This window comes from Balaenoptera musculus, chromosome 1 (assembly GCF_009873245.2).
Source record: "Balaenoptera musculus isolate JJ_BM4_2016_0621 chromosome 1, mBalMus1.pri.v3, whole genome shotgun sequence".
In the NCBI taxonomy this organism is placed as follows: Eukaryota; Metazoa; Chordata; class Mammalia; order Artiodactyla; family Balaenopteridae; genus Balaenoptera; species Balaenoptera musculus.
Genome location: NC_045785.1, coordinates 8,299,970 through 8,322,023, shown reverse-complemented (window position 1 = coordinate 8,322,023; position 22,054 = coordinate 8,299,970). Strand labels below are relative to the sequence as shown.

Sequence of the window (22,054 nt, the reverse complement as noted above, 5' to 3'; positions counted from 1 at the left end):
CTTCTCTTGTTGTGGAGCATGGACTCTAGGCGCGTGGGCTTCAGTAGTTGTAGCACTTGGGCTTAGTAGTTGCGGCACACAGGCTCAGTAGTTGCGGCACTCGGGCTCAGTAGTTGTGGCTTGCGGGCTCTAGAGCGCAGGCTCAGTAGTTGTGGCACACGGGCTTAGTTGCTCCGTAGCATGTGGGATCTTCCCGGACTAGGTCTCGAACCCGTCTCCCCTGCATTGATTGGCAGGCAGATTCTTAACTACTGCGCCACCAGGAAAGTCCCGGATGATTTACTTTAAAGGGATTATTCATACACACTTGAAGTAGGAAGCCATCTCATGCTTAGTGGGGGAATTGTGCCCCGAAAATAGCAAAAACAGGGGCATAGTATCATGGAAAACTTTCAGCCATGGGCTTGCCAACAGAAGAAGGGGGGATGGGTACAACCAGATGGGTACCTGGAACCTTCCAGAAGGAACAAGGATAGCGATGTGTAACTTGTCTGCTTCCCTCTGTGCTCTCCATCAGGCATTGCAAAACAGGCCCGCAGAATACCTCTTGTCTTTTGCACAAAAAGAGAGAAATTGAGGAGAGGGGCTTTCCAGTCTCTCTCAGAGACTAGCAAAATCTCCCCGGGCCCCTGTTCATTCTGGAAATCCTCTGGGACTGCTAGAGCCTAAATCTGTCCTGGGAGGGTCAGCTGCCCAATGGCCGGCCAGCCCGCGATGCTTTGGGAGCGGCATTTACGTCTTAAAAGGCCACTTTTCGAGGAGAAATGCTGTGGATACATTAAGCTGTCGCCCGTTCTTCGGAGAGCCATTATTAATGGAAAACAATAGATTAATAGTTTAAAAACGCTTGTTCAATAAGTAATTTTTATGACTCTGGATAGAGCTCATTAAACATTTCTGTGTGTTATTATAAAGAAGTTTTAAGCGTAAAATCATAAAGTCAATAATCAGAGAATTAGTCACAGCGGCCAGCCACAGGCCATTAGTTTTAGGCGCTGTCAGAGACACCTGTGGCTTTCGCGGGCGAGTTTCCTTTTCACACGGCCTTGCTGGCAGCGCCAGCAGCGCCAGGTGGGGCTGGAGAAATGACAGTGCCTGCTGCCTTCCATAAACTTGAGGGGACAGCAAGCAGGTGTGAGCAGCGGGGTGACAGGCAAATATTTACAAAGTGCAAACGTGAATGCAAAACTAAAACGATCCAGGTCAATTTGCACATCCAGGCTAAGACACTTTATTTCCCCAGTGATCTACCTTTCAGAGCTTCCCTCTGCCGGAGGCAGGGCCGTGATCGCTTGCTAAGATAGAGGTGGAAGCTGCCGTGCTTTTAAAAGAAAAGCATGTCACCAGAGAATCCCCTCCAGAAAGGCTTCCAGAGCTGTTTTTTGAAATAACGCATTCATCTCCTATCAAGTACACAACTGAGTCAAGCATTTGAAAAAGAAACCATGAGCTTTTAAAAATGACTTAAAAAAATCATGACAGGGCTTCCCTGGTGGCGCAGCGGTTGAGAATCTGCCTGCCAATGCAGGGGACACGGGTTCGAGCCCTGGTCCGGGAAGATCCCACATGCCACGGAGCAACTGGGCCCGTGAGCCACAATTACTGAGCCTGCGCGTCTGGAGCCTGTGCTCCGCAACAAGAGAGGCCGCGACAGTGAGAGGCCCGCGCACCGCAATGAAGAGTGGCCCCCGCTTGCCGCAACTAGAGAAAGCCCTCGCACAGAAACGAAGACCAACACAGCCATAAAATAATAAATAAACTTTAAAAAAAAAAAATCATGACAAAGCAGTATGCGATAATTATGGAAACTAGAGAAAATCCAAAGGAGATAATGAAAATTACCCATAATCTCTCTACCCAGAGACAGTCCTCTGTATATTTCACTCATTCAACAAATATTTATTGACAGCCCTCTATATGCCTGACTGCTCAAGGCACCAAGGATGCAGCGATGAGCAAAACAGACTCCCTGGCCCCATGGAGCTGACCTTTGGGTGGGGGGACATGAGCCTTAAATATAACAAATAAGGTTAGAAGGTATCAAGTGCTACAGAGAAAGGAAGCAGGGCCATAGGATAAAGCAGGTCAGGGTGGGCCTCACTGAAAAGGAGACATTTTTTTTTTTGAATTTTTGAATTCTATTTTATTTATTTTTTTATACAGCAGTTTCTTATTAGTTATCTATTTTATACATATTAGTGTATATATGTCAATCTCAATCTCCCAATTCATCCCACCACTCCCCGCCCACTCCCGCCACTTTCCCCCCTTGGTGTCCATACATTTGTTCTCTGCATCTGTGTCTCCAATTCTGAAAGGCAACATTTTTGCAAAGACTTGAAGGAGGTGGGGGAGTGAGCCATGCAGGTATCTAAGAGAAGGAGTTCCACACAGAGGGCACAGCCAGTGCAAAGGTCCTGAGGCAGCACTGGCATGCCTGAGAAATGGTGGGGAGACCAGTGTGGCTGGAGCAGTGCGGCTGGGAGGGAGATGAGGAAGTGGGAGAGGAGGTCAGGGAGGTGAGGGGGCGAATCATTGGGGCCTTCAAGGACTTTGGCTTTTCCTCAGAGTGAAAAATGGGGAGGTTTGAACAGAGGAGGCACATGAGCTGACTTAGTTTTGAACAGGATCCCGTGGCTGCTGTGTGGAGTGCAGACAATTAGGGGCGAGGCGGGAAGCCAGGAGACAAGGAGCAGGCAGCTGCGGAAACCCAGGACCAGAGTGGGGAGAAGGGGGAGGATTCTAGATGTATTTTGAAGGTAGAACCAATGGGATTTCTTGTTGGGGTATACCTTTCCAGACTTTTTCCTGTTTCTGCTATTTTTAATCTATTACCAGTAAGGAGCTTCTAGGCAGAGCAGCCTTTCAGTTTCTATCTGGGTGTCTGAGATTTCCAACCTTGCAGAGAAGTAGCCTGAGCAAGCTCAACCCATGTTTCTGTCCTCCTCTCATTACAGGGACCTGCAGGGCCCCCCCAGCAGCCTGGATTCTTTTCCTGCCAAATGTGGCTACTTCCTGCGTCACAGTCCTGATGGTAATTTCATTTTTCAAGCCTGATATTTCGCCTTCTGCATGCAGAAGGAAGTGGGTTTGGGAAACATCAGACTCAATGATGTCTCTTGAGAAGCTTGCATTCTGGGAGACACAAGGAGCTCAGCCTGAGCTCAGGTGTCCAGAAAGGGAACACTGTCACCCTTCCTCCCCATGAAGTCAGCCGAGGGAGAGGGGTGACACCAGGCCCTGCCCTCTCGGAGTTTATGGGCACAGATCTCACTCAGAAGACTGCTGAGATTGTTAACCCAGCTCAGATGCTGCCCCCTCCAGGCCTGGAGACTCCTCCAGGCCTCCAGGCGGTCTTCCTAATAGCTGATCACTCCTCCTCTGTGCATTGTACCTGCTTCTACCTTGGCACCTGCCACCCTGATTAATAACAGCTGCTCACACTGCATCTCCTGCTAGATCTGCAGTGCCTTTGGGGTAAGGGAGTCCCCCCCACAGTGTTTGCCTTAGGGCCTGGCACACAGTAGGTGCTCAGTGAGGTGAGTAAATGCTGATTGACCATGGAGCTGACAGAGCATAAGCCCAGGACCCCTCAGTCGCATGGCCCATTACATGCCTACAAGACCATATGACTCTGTAAAATTTGCAAAAGTAAGATATTTTCATATTCTTTTTCTTAAAGAGGTCCTTCTCCCAAATTGCATGAGCTGCAGGCCCCATACAACATGGACCCCATCCAGGGAAGCAGGTTTCAAACCTGGGGTTGGAGGGGTGGGCTCATGCCAGTCAGAGGGGGAACTGATGCTTCTTTGGGGGCCAGGAGGACAAGGAGCCACCCTGATTTAGGCAGCAGCTGATGGCCTGGGGGCTGGAGGGTTGCAGCTCCCTGGGCACACCTGTTGCTTTATTCCACCGCCTGGCCCCCAAGATGGTGTGAACTGCTCCATGGACCCTCATGTTTTCCTCTTCTCTTTTTCTCCTCACCTCCGTTTCCTCTTTCCTTCATTTCTTTTTCTTCCTCCCTCAATCCAGCCCAGAATTTCTACAGAGGGGGTTGTGGTCCATCGTGGGGGAGAAATTTCAGGAACTATCCTCTTCCTTCTCTTTCCCTTCCTTTCTGCAATCACCCTCCTCTTTGATGTCCCCCACCTCCCACCCCATCAGTACACACTCTTCTCAGGCCCCACCACAAAGCCTCGAATTGGGTTTGTCCTCTGTGGCTGAATGAGGTCAGCCCCAGCATCTCCTGTGGGACCCACTGGTTTGATATCTTTGAAGCTCCATCTGGCACATGATGGAATGAGCCAGGCAGTCCCAGAGTGGTCACATGCCTTTGGCTTAGTTATTTACCTCCTCTGAGCCTCAACTGCTTCATCTGTAAAATGGGAATAAGAAAGCCTACCCTATGGGATCTTTGTGAGGATCGAGGGAGACAAGTTGTGAGCAGATGCTTGACACCTGTCAAGGGATGTTCAGGCACAAGCTCCTGTTCTGTCCGGACAGGTGGGACCTTCCTGAAATCCACTGGCCCTGAGGGCTTCCCTGGTGGAGGCTGAACTGCTGGATTCCAGAAGCTGGACCCAGGTTTTGATCCCCGGCAGCCTCAGCTCACTTCCTATCCTCTTCCATGAGAACCGCCCAGCTTCCAGTGGGTTGATGTTAATCATATTTGCTGTGAATAGTCACTGACCTATAATTGCAGCCTATTAACTGTGTTTTCCTCTTTCATTTGCACACAGGAATTTTGTCCTACTTCTAGAAAGCAAATTACAGGTTGGAAACCAGAATATTTCAAAGGGGAGGTGAAAAGGTTGGAGCAGAGTGACTGCTACATAATGAAGTGTCCAGTGATCGCGTCCAGGCTGGGCCAAGAGAGTGTCCACTGCCGGCCCACATTCATTCAGCTAATGGGCTCAGAGGCCTGGGGGTGGGAGTAGGGGTTCCCAGGATGGGCTTCTCTCCAGAGGCCGTGGTTCCTGAGCTTCAAGATGTGGCCGGGCCCACAGGTGGCAGCTGGAGGTGCCGCGTGGCATGGCTCTTCTGCAGACATTCGTGGGCCCTGGCTGGATGCCCGGGTCCGCTGGGCTGTTGTCTGAGCAACCTGGGAAGAGATGGGATGGAGTGGGAGTGGGGCTATTAAAGGTTCTGAACTAATATTCTCCACTTCCCATCGTCGCTGGCACTGGGGACAGTGGGAGGACGGGATTATCACCAAAGCTGCAATATTATGTCCTTGTGTTCTTTTTCTCTCCATTGAAAAAAGTTGCCAGGTTGCATGCTCCTTCTTGACCTGGGTAGTGCCGAGGAATTATAGACTTTTAGTCATAAAAGAACCTCCGTTACAATCAGGTGTAATGTCTCCATTTTAAAGATCAGGAAACAGGAAAGGAGAAATGAAAAGAGGAGTTTGGCACAAAAAGCCTGCTAATGACAATCACCATTCACGCACCAAGCATTTATTAAGCACCTACTATATGCCAGGTGTTGTGCTGTTGCTAAGGGAACAGATTTGAATGAGACATGGAGCCTTTGCCACAGGAAGGCTTTATAGCTGTGTTCTCGTCTGGTCTGAATTTTCAAGCAGGTGTGTCTGGCAGGGAGCATCCCCGGACCACGGCTCAGAGGACCTGAGCTCCTCCAACTCTGAGCCCAGCTCACTGCCGTCTTGGGCCCATGGGCAGACCTCTCTGAGATTCCTTTGCTTCCCAGTCTTAAGGAGCGGGGGCAGAGTGGCAAGGCTTCCTCTGCCTACTTGCCTTTTTAGTGGCACAAGTGGCCACACCAAGCCTGGTGCTGGTCCTCCTAAGAATCGCAGGGTCGGACCCCAGGATCCCCAAGCATTGCCACCAGCGCGTTCCTTTGACATTCCGGCGCTGGTCACTCCTCCCTCTGCACTGGGCCTGTAATTTTGGGAGCTGCCGCCAGGCGGACGGCGTTGCCGGTGTCACGCGACATTGGGCTGAGTGACTGAGAAAAGCAAGACCCGCTCCCGGCCCCGGGGCCTGCTTTGTTTCCAACCACCTGCCTTTGAAGCCCGGATACCTGAATCCCAGCATCCTTCACCAAGCGAGGTATGGGCGTGTGCGGTGGCCCCAAGTCCCAGAGCACAGACGCAGAGAGTTGGGCAGCAAGTACTCAGCAGGAGACAGGTCTCCGCAGCCCTGGCCCCCCTCCCCGCCACCCCCTTCCCCCCCCTGAGAACCTCATCGAATTGACTGATTCATTCCTGGTGACTTCTGCAGCCGTGGCTTCCGTGTCTGCGCCTTGAACTTGCATTAAGTTTTAATTAAAGCCGTTTCACCGGCCTTGCCCTTGGCTAAATGCAGCTATGGGCACAGGGCACATAGATATTTAATATTCTGCCTCTCCCCGCTGAAAGCTCAGGGTGCCCAAGGGTGTACCCGAGCCGTGCCCGCTCCCAGCGATCCACCGCACTCGCTTAAGTGTGCCCACAGGCCCCGAGCGGGAGGCCGCGCAATAACTATTCATTGCCCTGGGTTAAGTGTGCCCAGGGGCACCCATAAACTCAATGCAGTGATTAGCGATTGCTCCCAGGGAAGGCTGCCCGAGGTCCTGCGAAATGTCCTCGGCCCTAAATATAGCCTCCGCGTGGGGCCTTAAAGGGCCGTGCGTTTTTGCTTTGCTCTTGATCTGTCTTCTCTTCCTTCTTGGAGCAAAACTGTCTCCCTCTTCAAAGTTCAGCCTCCGGGGGGCTTCCCTGCCTTCCTCCAGGTTGCAGTGGAGGACAGGAGTGGAAACGATGGGACAGCTTTGGTGGTGGCAAAGGCAGATGCCGAATCCTCTCCATCCTCTCACCAAAGCTCAGGCATCTGTCCCATTCCTGCCCCTTCTCCCCGCAAGTGAAGGCAGCACCTCCAAAGACAAGGAAACAGCCAGCCTCACTCAAGGAGCTCCCCGTGGGCCATCGTGAGCCTGCTGCCAGGAGGGGCTCTCAGGGCCAAGGAGCAGCAGGGCTGGGGAGCAGAGAAGGCTGAGCTGCCTGGGGTCTCCTCCCGGTCCCTTTCGCTTCTTTCTGCTGCAGGGAGCCCCTCTCTGTCCCTCCGTATGGAGGAGTGGGAGTGGTCTTGGATGGGAGCATCATCAAGGCAAGTCAGTCCCCTCTGGCCTCATTCCTCCCCACATTGCACAGGGAGGGGTGTTGGTCAGATGATCTCCGAGGGGCCCTCGGCTGGTCTGTGACTCCTTCCTTGTGCCGAGACTTCCCTGCCAAGGTCTGAAGCAAATGCAGAGCGGAGCTTGGAGAAAGCAGAAAGAACTGAGAGAAGGGCAGGGTGGAGGGTGTGGGTTGCAGCAGAAGCTCCAGGAAAGGTGCCCAAGCCCACACCATCACCTTCCCCTCATCTGTGCATTTCTCAGATGACCATCTGGGAGAACGGTCCCCCCGTGGCGTGGCTGCGAGGTTCACAGGCGGTACGGTGACCGACCATCCCAGTTTGCCTGGGCCTTTCCTGTTTTGGCACTAAGTCCCAGGGGGACCTGCTCAGTCCCCAGGAAACTGGGATGGGTGGTCACCCCAAGTTCAGTGCCAGTGGTGAAAGTGTCTGCCCTTGGAAGCCCTCCCTCCACCATTGCTTTTTGGATCTGAAAAGGAAAGAGAAAGGGCGAGGGAGAAATGGGTGAACTCGGGAGAAAAAACAAGGTGGGAGGACTGGGAGATGACCATCCTGGCCATGCGCCTGCGCTCTTGGCCTTGCCAGCTGCTCCCGGAACCCTAGCCGCCCCCTTGGCCAGGCCCAGGGTGGCAGCTGAGGCAACGACATTTCCCTGGGTCTGTTGACACTGGAGTCTCAGAACATAAATGATTTTCTTGTCTTAATGAGCAAACAACCCAGCCGCGTGGCTCTCTCGCCGGCCTCCTGCTGGGGTAATCGCCAGCGCTTCTGTGCTCAGACAGAAATGTTTACTCTCACCTTCGCTTACTGCTTTGCCAGGAGATGTTGCTTCCTTTTGGTTCTGCAGGTCTCCCTGCCCCTACCCCTGGGAAGCACCAGTGGACACGTAGGTGGGTCAGGAGCAACTTTCTGGAAGGTTCTGCCAGGCCTGGTGCTTGGGGACACCCTGAGGCCGGAGGTTTTGGTTTCTGTTCTCCTTTGGAGCGTTGGTGGACAAGGCCAGCTCTGCTGGGCTCGTGTCTCGGCAGCCGAGGCTGGAAGCATTCCCTGGTGTCCTGCAGGCAGAGACCATCTGAGAGGAAATCTGAGGAGGGGTCCCGGCTTTGGGTTGAAGGCCTCTGAGGTCCTCCGCTAAGATTCTCTCTGCACAGTCTCCAGTGATGGGGAGCTCATTCCTTTGCAAGACCACCTGTTCCCATATTGCCCAGCTGTTTCCCCAAACTTTCCTTCTGCTGGTCCTCTGTTCTCCGCAGCCCCCCGGAAGGAGCCGGTCCCTTCTCCATTTCACAGCCCTTTGAATATTTGAAGTCAGTGAGCTTTCCCTTCCTCAAGTCTTCTCCTGAATTCCTCTTGCTAGTCCTCCTAGGATAGGGGCCGGGGGCCCCTCTCTCTCCCCCTTCCGCCCTCCAGGCACCCGCCTTTATTCAAGGCCCCGATGGCCAATGTCCCTCTGGAGCGTTGCAAAGGGAACCGAGGCCAGGACTCAGACTGGGCAGAGTGTGGGTCACCCTTTGGCCTTGCTAGTGGGGGTAACGGCTCATTGGATCTTTCAGCCCCGTGGCCCACCTACCACGTGCCCAGCGCTCCTGCCAGGGGTCTGCTTCCCTGGAGCATAAGGAGTGTAAATGTCCAGGTTGCCTTCCTCCCTCGTGGTCCTGCCTATTCTCCCCTTGGCCCTGTCACCTTCCTGAGTGTGCCCTCAAGTGCGCCTTCTCCTTGACCCCCTAGCGACCCCATCTCCTTAGCCAGACTGTTTATGATTACCTCCTGTTTGTCCAGACCCCGTGGCTGCTGTGCATCGGAGGGGAGCCGGTGGCTTCTCTGGGGGATGCCAGCCTGATGGGATCATCAACAGCACGATGATCAGCGTGGACGTCACCGCCACCACCCTCACCATCCAGAGCCCAAGGCAAGACCCTGTCCAGAGGCAGGAGGTCAGTGGCGGGCAGCAGCCCTACCAGGGGGGGAGCCTCAAGACGTGGCACCCTCGGGGAGGCCCCGGAGAGCAGTCTGCCGGCGCTCCAGTGCCGATTCAAATGTCCACCTGGAGACCGGACAGATTTAGGCAGGTAGCTTCAAAAATTGGGCCCCATTAGCGTCAAGCGCTCCGCGTGGCAGATGAGCGGCTCCTGCAATCACGCATTCAGCTCGTCGTCCTGATCGTGGTGGCAGGAACGTAATTACCATCTCTTTAAATAGCCCAAAGTTGCCGTGGAAGAGAAGACGGCTCACATGACATTTGCTCCGAGCTCGCTTTCCTGCTAAAAATATCCCGGCTAAATAATATATCCTGGTTGCATTGGAACAACAGTCCCTGACCTGAGCTCTGGGACCCTTGGGGATTCAGTCCACAGGCTGGTCCGAAGGTGGGAGGGGGGGCCCTGTGGAGGGAGTTTGCTTCTGGAAGGAGCAGTTTCGGAGGCCACGGGGAGACAATCCTGCCTCAGCAAGCGTTGCACACCCCACAGGGCTCCTGCTGCTTATGGCTCGTCTTTAGGAGCCGCTGGCCCACGGGGTGAGACCCAAGAGGGCCCCCAATGCCCATCCTTTCCGGCTACATCGCCCTCTTGTCCCTTTTGTGTTCCTCCCTCCTCTGGCACCTTATGTCCGTGGTCCCACCCCACCTCGCCTCTTCTTAGCCCCAGCCTTGGCCATGCGTTCCTGAATTGCTTGGGACAGAGAGACCTTGGCTCTTTCTGGCAGGTACAAGTGTGTGTGGAGCAGGGGTGGCGTGTAGAGAGTGGATGAAAAGTGGAATCATCCACTTTTCCAAACCCGAGGTCTTTGAACTCCTGGGAAGTCCCAAGATGGCCTCCAGGGGGTCCGAGAACAAAGCTGAGAGAGGGTCTGCGGTCTCCATCAGGCTCTTGAGGGCTCCATGCTCTGACAGAGGTTGGGACCCTTGATCTAGACCCTGTATGTGATAACTATTTCATTCAGCTTGGGGTGTGATACAGAGAGGCCCGGAGCCTGGAAGACCACTTCCTACCTCCGGGGAATTTAAATTCTAAGGAACTCTGTATGCAAAGTTAGGTACATCAAAGGCTTCATCCTGAGTGGGTAGATCTGAGATGACTAAGACTTGACATTTGTATAGAATTTTATCATGGACGAGATTTCATGATGGGACTCTGGGGAGTTTAGGGCATTGGGGACGGCCTCACCAAGCCCCCAAACATCCCTTTCCTTATTCATAATGCTTGAAATCCTTTTACTTGGAGACAGATGCTTTCATTTAGCCACTGCAGAGCTGGCTTTAAATGCCCCTGTGAGAGGGCTGACACAATGAAATTCTTGCTAAAGTGTAAACAACTGATACAAGCTTTATGTCTTAAGAGCAGCTTTGGTAATGGAAGGGGCACCAGGCTAGGTCACGGAGCTGAAGACAGTCTTGGCAGAGACATTTCTGCAACTTCCACGGGCAGCCCCGCTCTCAGCATCTGCTTCCTCACGGGTCTTTGCAAACGGCGGGATCCCCAGGTGTTTGGGGATGGCCTTTCCTTCTCTTCTGCATCAGTGCAGTCACGTTCCAGCCCAGGCAGTGATACCAAACACCGAGTAATCCCATGTCACCAATCCCGAAAGTGCCGGCCACGGGTGTGGCCCCTGGCTGAGGTCCTGTCACCACCCTTTCGTCCACGTGCCTGCAGAGTGTGTATTTTTCTGTGTCACGCGTCCTTCCCCATTCCAGTGTCATCCCAGCCAGAGACGGAGGTCTTGTTCACATCCCAAAGCAGAGACTGGATCTGGTCAAAAGAGGTTCTTACTTGGAGGAAAGCCTGAGCCTAAAATTCCCGGGTCCCCCAGTTCCTTACCTTCACAGTGACCGAAAACAGGGACTTTGCGGCGGTCGGTGTCCTGGCGGCTGGGGTGATCCAGGTCCAGGTCAGGATCTTGGTGGTGGCATTGGCTGTCCTGCCCCTTCTGGAGACCCCTTATCCTTGGGCCACTGATGCCATGTGGAGTCAGAGACGTGACAGCAGAGCTGTGGAGCCAGCAGAAAATGGACCTTTGCCACTTATAGCCCGGAAGCCTGGCACTCTTGCCAGGGTGGCCCCATGGGAGGGCAGCCACAGGACACAGGATGCACCCTGCCACACGCGACTAACTCCTCGCTGCCCCACAGCAATGCCAGGAGGCCCAAGGAGCTCTGGGGACGCAGGCTTTCTATAGGGTGGTCCTGAGCCTGGGATTTGCCGAGGTGACCGCCCCCATCCTCTGGACGGTGGAGAGCTCCTTCCAGGGTGTGGGTGAGAGTCACGGTGAGGGTGTGCCTGCCGGCCCTGCCTGTGGTTCTTTCTCCCATGACAAGGCTTCCTTTTCCCCAGCCTGACAGGTCCCACACCCAACCCGAGTAAACGATGGTGTCAGGCACACTGGTTGGAACTGGCCGGGGAGCAGGAGGGCTGAGGGAGCTAGGCGGAGTCAAAGTGCCGGGGAGGGGGCGGGGGACACATCAACTTTCTAGCTAGCTGCAGGACCTGGGCGACTCACTTCACCTTGTTGAGCCTCAGTTTCTTCCATCTGCAAAATGGAAATAGCCCGGGACTTCCCTGGTGGCGCGGTGGATAAGACTAAGAGCTCCCTATGCAGGGGGCCCGGGTTCGATCCCTGGTCAGGGAACTAGATCCCATATGCATGCCGCAGCTAAGAGTTCGCATGCCACAACTAAGGAGCCCGCCTGCCACAACTAAGACCCAGTGCAACCAAATAGATAAATAAATATTTTTTAAAAAGTGGGAATACCACTACCTGTTGTGAGGACTGGAGATGATGGAGTTAGGGGCTCAGCAGAGTTCCTGGCACAAGAGGAGCCACTTCTGTTTCGATTGTCCAGGGATCTGCGTGGGCTCCAGTTCCACGGGTCACCTACTGCAGGGATCCCCAACCCCCGGGCCGTGGCCTGTTAGGAAATAGGCCACACAGCAGGAGGTGGACGGCGGGCAAGCGAGCAAAGCTTCATCTGCCCTTCCTCATAGCTTGCATTACCACCTGAACCATCCCACCGCCTTCCATGGAAAAACTGTCTTCTGCGAAACCGGTCCCTGGTGCCTGAAAGGTCGGGGACCGCTGGCCTACGGCACGGAGTAGGCTCCTTGGCAAGAGCACTCTGCGAGGCCACTTATTTCTTTTTCTTTTTTTTTTTATTGGGGTATCGTTGCTTTACCACTTATTTCTTAACCAAGACAAACCCTCCTCTAAACGTGGTGTGTGTCCTCCGTGCCAGGATGCTGGGATTCAAGTCTTGAAAGGCGTTTTTGGTGAAAGCACAGCTACCAGACAACCTGGTATTCACAAAATCACTGGGAGCAGAACGCATTGAAATACAGCATAAGGAAATACACATAATTCACAAATGATGTCGATCACTTTCATCTTCGAATTCCTAACTGTCCTCAATAGAAGACAGACGCAAAGGAGATTTAACTCAGATGTTAATAGTGCAAGAATGCCCCGTTACCAGGATATGATGTTTCGGTGCTGCATAAAAATGTAATTATATTCAGAACTATATTTAAAGATTAAAAGGGGGACTGCCTACCATCCAGCCCCAAATTCAGAATTAGAAACAAAGGAAAAGGCGGGGCGGGGATGAGTTCTAACAGTCTGCTAAAAATGGAAATGTTTCCTGAAAGTTTTTACACATTTCGGCTGTTTTTATTTTAACAGTTTCCTGCAGCGATGACATTGATTTTGGAAAGGGAGGGCCAGAACTTTATCCAACAAATATTCGCTAAGCATTTGCTGTGCGTGAGGCCCCGTGGGAGGGAACAGAGGCCTCCAGATTCGGTCCTTGCTTTCAACTAGTGGCCTGCCTGGAAGGGGAGAGAAGCAATGTCCAGAGACTTGTAACGGAGGGCAGGCGGCCTTGAGGGAGACGCCAAGGAGCAGGTGACCTTTGTCCTGGGCTTTGAGGAGAGGGTACGTTCTTGGTAGGGACATAGTACATAAAATACAAAAATAGCTGGGGCAACAGCAAATAAGAACATTTTAGAAAGGCGTTTTGGCCTCTCTGGAAAGATTTACACGGGGAAAGAATGTTCTCTTCCTCGTTTTATTAATTTCATATCAGCAGCCAGAATTAACCTCTCCCTCCCCTGGTTTCCAGCACACCTTCCCTGCACCTCCCCTGCAGCTTCTAGGTCTTTCTCTTCTTATTGTTAGTGGTACACGCTCTTGTCTCTCCCTGTGGTCTAGGAGCTCCTTGCCATCAGGGGCCGTGCCCTATTCAGCATTTTACTCTTCATGGGCCTTATCATACTGCCTTGCCCTTGGTAAGCACTTAATACATGCTTGTTGGATTGAATTTTCACCAGGCATTTTTTTTTTTTTTTTTAAGCCAGGCTTTGGTTTAAGTTATTTATTTATTTATTTATTTTTGGCTGTGTTGGGTCTTCGTATCTATGCAAGGGCTTTCTCTAGTTGCGGCAAGCGGGGGCCACTCTTCATTGCGGTGCGCAGGCCTCTCACTATCGCGGCCTCTCTTGTTGCGGAGCACAGGCTCCAGACGCGCAGGCTCAGTAGTTGTGGCTCACGGGCCTAATTGCTCCGCGGCACGTGGGATCTTCCCAGACCAGGGCTCGAACCCGTGTCCCCTGCATTGGCAGGCAGACTCTCAACCACTGCGCCACCAGGGAAGCCCTCACCAGGCATTTCTAAAAAAATGTTTTAGACAAAGAACATTGCTCTGGGATAATATGTGGCGAATATGTTGGAATATTAGGGCACCGGGATTGCCTAAGCACTTGGTGGTTACAGATTTTTAAAAACCTCCTTCCTCTCTGCCAAAAAGTGATTAGAACCTGTGGGAGAAATCCTAATTATGTAAGGTTGGAGGTATCAAGAGCAGTGGAGGCAATGGAGAGCCCAGCCTGAGAAGAGAAGCCAAGAGGGTGGTTTAGCTACCGCTGTTTTACATTGTAAAGCAGGGGTTACTGGCAAAAATGCCCCTAGGGGGTCAGGCAGGGAGTGTAAAGGAATGAGGGTAAGAAAATCCATGGCCCAAGGGTGGGATGACAAAGCTCAGTGTAGGAGCCAGTGGGGAGTGGTGGGGACTCCAGTGGTGAACTGGCAGCCACCAGACCCCTTCTTTTTTTTGTTTTTGGCTGCATTGTGTCTTCGTTGCTGTGCACGGCTTTCTCTAGTTGCGGCGAGTAGGCGCTACTCTTCGTTGCGGTGCGCGGGTTTCTCATTGCGGTGGCTTCTCTTGTTGCGGAGCACGGGCTCTAGTCACCCAGGCTTCAGTAGTTGTGGCACGCGGGCTCAGTAGTTGTGGCTCGTGGGCCCTAGAGCCCAGTCTCAGGAGTTGTGGCGCACGGGCTTAGCTGCTCCGCAGTGTGTGAGATCTTCCCGGACCAGGGCTCAAACCCGTGTCCCCTGCATTGGCAGGCGGATTCTTAACCACTGCACCGCCACCAGGGAAGTCCCACCAGACCCTTTTCAAGAGAGTAGTCTCATTTAAGTGGAGCCGATTCCTGCCTTGTAGAGAGGCAGGCCAGTGTGGCCAAATCTGACTTTCCAGGAGAAGCTGGAAAATTATAAAATTTTGTCAGTTAATTTTAAAATATTTAAAACCCTCTGCAGGCCAAACCAAACACGTCTAAAGGCTATATTTGATCCGTGAGCCAGAATTTGCAACTGGGGGTGCATTTTTGCCTCCCGGAGGGACATTTAGCAATGTCTGGAGACATTTTTGATTGTCACAACGCAGGGGGACGCTACTAGCATGTGGTGGGTAGAGGCCAGGGATCCTGCTAAACATCCTGCAGTGCACAGGAGCCGTCTCCCCGACACAACAAAGAATGATCTTGCCCAGGATGTCAACGGGGTCGAGGCAGAGTCTGGGTCTCTGTGGTTCCTGGGGCTGGGCTGATGGATTTGGCCTCAAAATAGGGAATGGCTCAGAGACGACACCGACTGGTGGCATCAAGCAGAGGCAGAGAGTCAGGGACAGGTGCTCTTTAGAGAAAACCTGAAATTCTGTGATTCAATTTCAGAACTAGGGACTTCCCTGGTGGTGCAGTGGCTGGGACTCCACGCTTCCAGTGCAGGGGGCCTGGGGTCCATCCCTGGTCGGGGAACTAGATCCCACATGTATGCCGCAACTAAGAGTTCACATGCCGCAACTAAGACCCGGCGCAACCAAATAAATAAATAAAATAAAAATTAAAAAAAAGAAAAGAAATAGATTTTGATGCCTGCATGATCTCAAAAAGGACTCCAGGTCAAAGGTCTGTGAAATTCAGCCAAGGAGGACAGTTCCTAATCCGGTGCTTGAACTTGACCTCTAAAGCCTCTATTTCCCCATCTGTAAAAAGGGGACCCATGTGGCCCCTCCAGCAGGGTGTTGGGAGGATTCTGCTCCCTTAGGAGAAGGACTGACCTCTGCTTCCTTTCTGGGAGGTTTAGGACGGGAGTTGTCTGCCTCAACTGCCATGCTGAGGACCACTCCCCAGCAGGAGCCCCTCCAGGAGGAATACCATCTGCTGCCTTTTCCCAGTTCCAAACTGCAGGACCAGCTGCCTTTGGAGGCCTCGGGGAAGGGTTTTCTCAGAGTTTCACTCACTAGCCTTCCCGTGGACCGGCCAATGGAAGTCCCTCGCCCTGACTTCCACCCACGGTTTCCCTTGAAGGGCGCATCCCCACAAGGCATCAGTGGACCCAGCCAGGCACGAGGCCCCTCTCTTTCACCACCATTCTACCAAAGGGAGTCCCACTCAGACCTCCGGCCATGTCTCCTCCTCTTCAAATTCCGACCATTCCCCAGAGAAAGCGGGGCTCCCCGAGAGCTCCCACCTGAGCGCAGCCCAGCTGTCTCGCCTGGCTCACGGCCACGCAGGGCCTTGGGACCCGGCACAAGGAGGTGGAGGGGAGGGCCTGCGGCGGTGCACACAGACCGGAGGGAAACCGAGGCACACTTCAAAGGAGCTGGAGCCCAGGAGCCAGGCCTGGAGAACCAGCCTGAGGTCGCAGCTGCCACAGGCCTTTCCCCGGGCTGCCATCCTCAGGGTGGCCGAAACCACATCCTTTTATTTCTGATGCTTTTTCTCTCTCCACTGTTCTCTCGCTGAAGAAGGGTCTTGGACCTTTTCTGCGAACAGCCAAACCTGCGGAAGAAGGTGGACATCTACTGGCTTCCTTTTTCCCTTTCCCAGAGGATCAGCTCCCCCAGGGAAAGTGGGGTGACCTGGACCCCCTGCCTTCAGCTGCGCTGTCCTCAGTGTCCATAGTAGTTGTCCAGTCTTCCCGCCCCCTGGGCCTGGACCATGCCTTTGTCCTCAGATGTCTCGTTTCCAGCTGCCTCTCTGGGGGTCCCAATAGTCTCAGGCCATCTGTTACCCTAAGTGGCAGTCTAGGCCTGAGCAGAGCCCCGCCTAGCTACCAGGAAGTCCCCTCCTACTGGAAGGCTGTCACAGGGGGACGTGGCTGCCGACCAGCCCATGCGGGGGCCCTGGCAGGCCAGCAAGGAGGTCCAGCCGTTGACAAAGCCCTTGGTGACCAGCCTGGCTGAAGAGGTGCTGTGTTCCTGCGGCTCCTCTGGAGAGCCCCAGGAAACATCCTCCAGAGCAGAAGCTGGGGGGCCACCCAGGGAGGGGCCAGAGGGCACCTGGGCCTCTCATTCCCAGAACCAAGTCAGGACCTGGAGGGGACTCGCCCTCCTTCTGGGGATGGATGCCACAGCACTGCCCCAGTGGTGAATACTTCCAAGGTGTGGTGGCAGCAGGCCCCAGTGGCCGTCTGAGGGCCTCAGGACCGGAGCGCAAGGGGAGGCACAGGGAGGGCCCAGCCGCCCCCTGCCAATTCTTACTGCTGAGCAGCTGCCAGCAGAGTGCAGCTCCCGAGAACCATCCGGCCTCCGCCTCCGAGAAGCCCACTGCCTCATCTGTGGGAAAGTCATGTAGAGCCTGAGGCCTCAAGTCAGCCTGTAGCTGGCCAGCAGAGCAGGCTGAGACGGGGGCCACACACACGTCCAGCAACCTCAGAGCCTGCGGGCTCCCACGGACGTTTCCTCACCCAGCCTGGCCGAGCCTAGAGACCCTTTCACTGCTGGCCAGGGTACCCCCCGGCAGGAGCCAGCAGAGCCCACACTGGCAACCAGCCTTGAAAGGCACAGGCCTCCTGAGCTTCAGAACATCGTGGATGGGCTTCTGAGAGACCCCCTCGCTGGGGTGTGTCCTGGGAGCACCCCAGGGGATGCCAAGTGTGAAACAGCGCGGTGGGCAGCATTGGGGCGTGCCTCCCACCCGCTTGGACTGCCCACGAGTGCAGGCCCCAGCGTTGTTGTTCTTGCCCTTTCGCTGTTAAATGTGTGAGGCGTGGGGGAGGGGAAAGTTTGCAGGCTCTGCAGCCAGGCTGCCGTGGTTCAAGGCCCAGTCCTTTCACTCTTTAGCTGTGTGACCTTGGGCAAGGCACTAACCTCTCTGTGCCTCAGTTTCCTGATCAGTCAAATAGGGGGTGATACTAGTTCTTCCCAATGGGTCTGTTCAGGGGCAAGCAAGAAGATGGACACAGGCCTCTAGCTCAGAACCTGTGAGCCATTCTTGAGGTCATTACTGCTGCCATCCTGGCAAATCAGAGAAGCTGAACAGCTGGGCTCCCAGACCCAGGCAGAGGGGATGTTTGCTTATTCCAGGAGAGCATGGAAAGCCTTCAACCATAGTTCAGACATCTTTCTGAGAAGGTAAGTGGTGATAAGATCCTATGATGTGAGAAGCCCTCTCCCCTGGGCCCCAGGGGGCCATGACCCCAGGTCTCTAAAGAACCCCCTGAGTGTTACTGCTTTGTTTTCATGACTCACCACTTCCTTCCTCTGGTTCCCATGGCAGCAGCTGGTACCCTGCTGGCTTGGACAGCTCCGGTGACCCCTGTTGACCCCCAGGGATGCCAGTGTTCCCAGGCTCCCTGGCCCAGAAGCCCAGCTGTGGCCTGAGCCAGAGTGGTACCCAGTGCTTCCCTGGAAGTGTAGCAACACTACCCCCACCCCCAGGCCGGCCCATCACTAGAAGAGGGATTTGAAACGCAGCCAAGAAGAAGAGGCCTTCGGCAACGCCCGGAACGTGAAATAAATAAATAAATAAATAAATAAATAAATAAATAATCAGGGTTGTCTTGGCTGATGAACAGTCTCTGCCTCGAGGACGACTTCTCCCCCTGCCCACCCCCCCTCCTTCCTCCTTCTCCGGGCAGATCCATCCCAGGCAAAAGCTTAATAGCCCCATTTAAGGCTTTTCCTTTTCACCACAGAATTGAGCTGCTCCTGCCATTACGAGGTTTTCAGCTTCTCTCTGAAATCAAATTACTGACTCCATTTAATTTTTTAAAAGCTCGGATGATTTCCTTTCTTGAATCTGAGCCGTGACTCCAAGCTCGACCCCCTCCCCATCCCCCTGCCCCGCCAGGCGTTTCCCCAGGATGGCCGCCCCCGTGCCAGGGCAAGCCTGACACCTAGAGGGGAAGCCAGCAGGAGGAGGACCAAGCCTCTGACCACTGCCTTGGACACCTGACTGGGTGGCCTGGACTGGTGAGGAAGGAAGGCCTTGACCTCCTCTAAGCCTGGATCAGCTCATAGGAGCCCGTGGCTTCGGGGCTACAAGGTCTTCAGAGGCTGGTGGGGAAGTTGTTTAGAGCCCAGCGCTGAGGTCGTGGGCTTACCGTTGGCTGGTTCCCCGGATCACTTGCCTTTCCGTAGAGCGTCTCCTGGGCCCCACGGCTCGGTTACGGAGCACGTCCTCTGTGCAGACACCGATCCAGCTTGGAAGGGAAGGGTGAATTGGACAGAGAAAGGCCCACGTGCTCGTGTGTGAAGGGGCAGGGAGACTGACGGTAAACACACGCGTGGATGTTTTCACACCAAGTGCTCTGAAGAGTCCTAAACACGCAACGTCGGTGGGGGCAGGTTGTGGGCTGCTCTGGGTGGGATGGTGGGGACGACCCCCGCCCCGAGGAAGTAAATCTGGAAAGGGCTGGGGCAGGGGTATCCGCGCAGAGGCACGGCAAGTGCCAGAGTCCTGGGGACGGTTGGAGGGACTGAAAGACGCCATCCGGCAGGAGGAAGTGGAGGGGACCAGGGGCCTGCAGGGCCTGAAGGCTGAGGTAGGAGCCCAGCTCTATTCTGGCTTTAAAAGGCTGGACAACAGAGGCACAAGAACAGCAGCAGGGGGACAAGGTGGGGGGATGAGAGAGGCCCCGTGAGGAGTGACTCCAAGGGTTCCCTGTTGAGGGCTTGTGCCACTCCTGCCCTGCACCTGGAGGACTCGACGGAGGTGGCTGCTGGTGGTGTTTGAGACGTGTCACATCTACCCCAACACCGGCCTGCGGTGTTTCAGCTAGGAGCCAGTCTCTGTCTCAAGTCTGTCTCTCCTCCGCCCCCAATCACCTCTTCCCCTCTTCGTCTCTGCAGAGACACTCAGCTTGGGGACTTCGTAGACCAGGGGCGCATACCCGCCCCAGAAAGTCCTGCCAACCAGGCTGACCCTTTACCAATCCCGCTCACGTTTAACCACCCGCGCCCTTGGAGATGAGACGCCAGGAGTGGAGTTAATGAAATCGCCTGCCTTTACCTGGCATAAATGGCTCTTCACCCCCCAGGCGGGCGGCGATTTGCAAGGCTGAGAGGGTCTGGGCATTAACTGTTCTGGGCACTCTTCCCAGCTCAGCGTTCCGCGCAGCTGGAACAAACCACTTTTCTTCTCTTCCTTCCCTTTGCTCCGCTCCGCCTCGGCTCAAAACCCGGACAGTCGTGTTTAATTAGAAAGTGATCGGGGTTCTCCGGAGGTCTCCTGTTCTGCCTCAACACGGGACAACCCCAGATCTGTGACCAGGGCTCCGGGTCCGCCAGGGCCTGGGTGGCTCCTGGGTCTGACCCACAGTCATGCGTACACGTGCGCCAGTGTTTTCTCTGCCCTGAGGACCTCCGGTTTTCCTGTTGAGACCTCCCCGGTCGGTCGTGCAGTCATTTGTTTATGGCTGACAGCTGACACGTCTGTGATCAGTGAAATCCTGGCAGAGAGCAGCTCTGCCACTCCCGGTCAGTGGCCTGCCGGCTGGGATCTCAGGCAACCTGGGATTTGGGGGTAATTAGAAATCGGGGCCCCACCTCTCCCCTGCAGCTTGGACCCTCAGCATTCCCCACAAGACTCTGTGTGTCGAGTCCAGGGTCTGTGATGCGTTTACTGTCCTTCTCTCCTGTTACAGGGGACAGCCAGTGGTCCAGTTTCCCTTTTTGGGTTTTCCGCCTTGAGCACAAGGCCAGTTTTCACGCCCTGAAACATCCAGGCTCCTTGTTTTTCCCTCGTTGAAGGTCTCGAATTTCCAGATTTTAGATGCTTCCCATGTCAGACCTCTTCCATCACAACACGCTCTTTCAGCCTTAGCTGCAAGTCTCTGTTGGGTATTTGAATATTACTTAAAGTGGAATTGGAGTCGTCAATTTAGTAATCCTCCAAATTACTGCGTAACCAGAGAGGCAGCGTGGTGGGAAGCACTTTCTTCTGGGTGTCCTGCCCAAGCTGTGTGACCTTGAGCTAATCAGTTCACTTCTCTGAGCTCCTGCTTCAGCATGGGGTTTTTGGAAACAGGAGTAGTTGGCCAGGCGACCTCCGCTCTAGGGTGATGTGGGGGTCAGCCCCTGAAGATGACAAGTCAAAAGTCTCTAACGCAGCTCTGAGAGAACCCCTCACCCCGGAGGGTCCACCCTCCCCATCTCAGCCCACCTCCTGACGCTCCTGCTGTTCGCAGGTCTGGTCTCTGGGGGTGGGGCTGCCGGAGACATCGGGCCAAGCCAGCGTGGGGGACAAGATGGGGTGATGTGGACTGGTGCTCATTCCCATGGAGCTGGCTACAGCCCAGCCCCACCTGGCACCACAGGTGACCTCCCACCTGCTCCTCATTCCTCTCCTGAGGCCCAGGCTGAGCTGTGTCACATCCCGGATCTCAAAAGCCTCGGAACGGTGGTTCTCAAAGCGGGGTCCCCGGAGGAGCTGCATCAGCTTCACCCGAGAACTCGTGACACATGCAAACTCTTGGACCTACGGTTCCGGAAACTCACGGGGTGGGACCCAGCAATCTGTGTTTGAACAAGTCCTCCAGGTGATTCTGATGCACATGGCAGTTGAGGACCACTGCCTGGGAGAACCTGGGCCAGGGACGCCCCCCAGAGTCAGAGAATTCCTCTGCCTTCATGCAATAGCAATACTTGCACTTCTGCAGCGTCCAAGTACTTTCCACCTCCCTCTGTTCACGGCATCTAGCACCATCCCTCTGGGGAAGAGAGGAATTGTTCTCCCCATTTTACAGACCAGGAAACTTGGCCTTACCCAAGGGCACACAGCTAATAGGAGACACAACCAGGGCTCAAACCCTGGCCTCCTCATTCCAAGGCCAGGGCTCCCTCCTCGACACCTTGGGTTTCTGCGGCTCCTTAGACTGAAGGAATAAACACATGTCCATTGGCGAGAAAGGAAATTCCTCCTTACAGCCCCCTCTCCCCAATTTCCAGCTGCAATCCCAAGAGAAATCATCCAGGAAACATAAATTTTGCCTGACGGCTGAATAAGAGCTCTGAAAGGAGTTACACGTCAGGGAGATGGGACTTTATTTCTCAATGAAATAGCCTTTTTATGGTTGGAATAAAAGTGCCAGCAGGAGCCTAATGCCAGGAAGTAGTGAGCACATTTGATAAGCTCCTTCAGCCAGGGGTGGGGCAGCCCAGGAGGGGGTGCCGGAGAGCGGGCCCCATGTTTCCAGATGCGTGTTTCTATTTAGGTTAGAGCCTGGAGGCTCCTGGGGTCCCTCTCGTGGACCCTGCAGCTGGAGACGGGCTGACCCTGGACCAGGCCAGCTCCTTTGCTCAGCCGCTGGGTCCTGAACGGGGCTGCAGTGTGGAGAGCAGGCAGCAGGGGGCAGCATAACCCACCGTTCCA

At 54.4% G+C, this 22,054-nt stretch overlaps 1 protein-coding gene across 1 annotated transcript; it reads left to right on the top strand.

Moving 5' to 3' along the window:
• Positions 1 to 2,273: 2,273 nt before the first annotated feature.
• C1H1orf127 (chromosome 1 C1orf127 homolog) lies at positions 2,274 to 18,383 on the top strand. The gene is given in 19 exon segments (XM_036824113.1): positions 2,274 to 3,084; positions 4,760 to 4,801; positions 4,803 to 4,901; positions 7,978 to 8,019; positions 8,913 to 8,993; positions 8,996 to 9,067; positions 9,230 to 9,309; positions 10,825 to 10,926; positions 10,928 to 11,018; positions 11,260 to 11,395; positions 15,593 to 15,664; positions 15,901 to 16,099; positions 16,207 to 16,315; positions 16,455 to 16,539; positions 16,542 to 16,727; positions 16,730 to 16,842; positions 16,952 to 17,018; positions 17,085 to 17,302; positions 18,378 to 18,383. Coding segments are annotated over 19 exon segments (1,953 nt in total). The 5' UTR covers positions 2,274 to 2,931.
• The last annotated feature ends 3,671 nt before the right edge of the window (positions 18,384 to 22,054 follow it).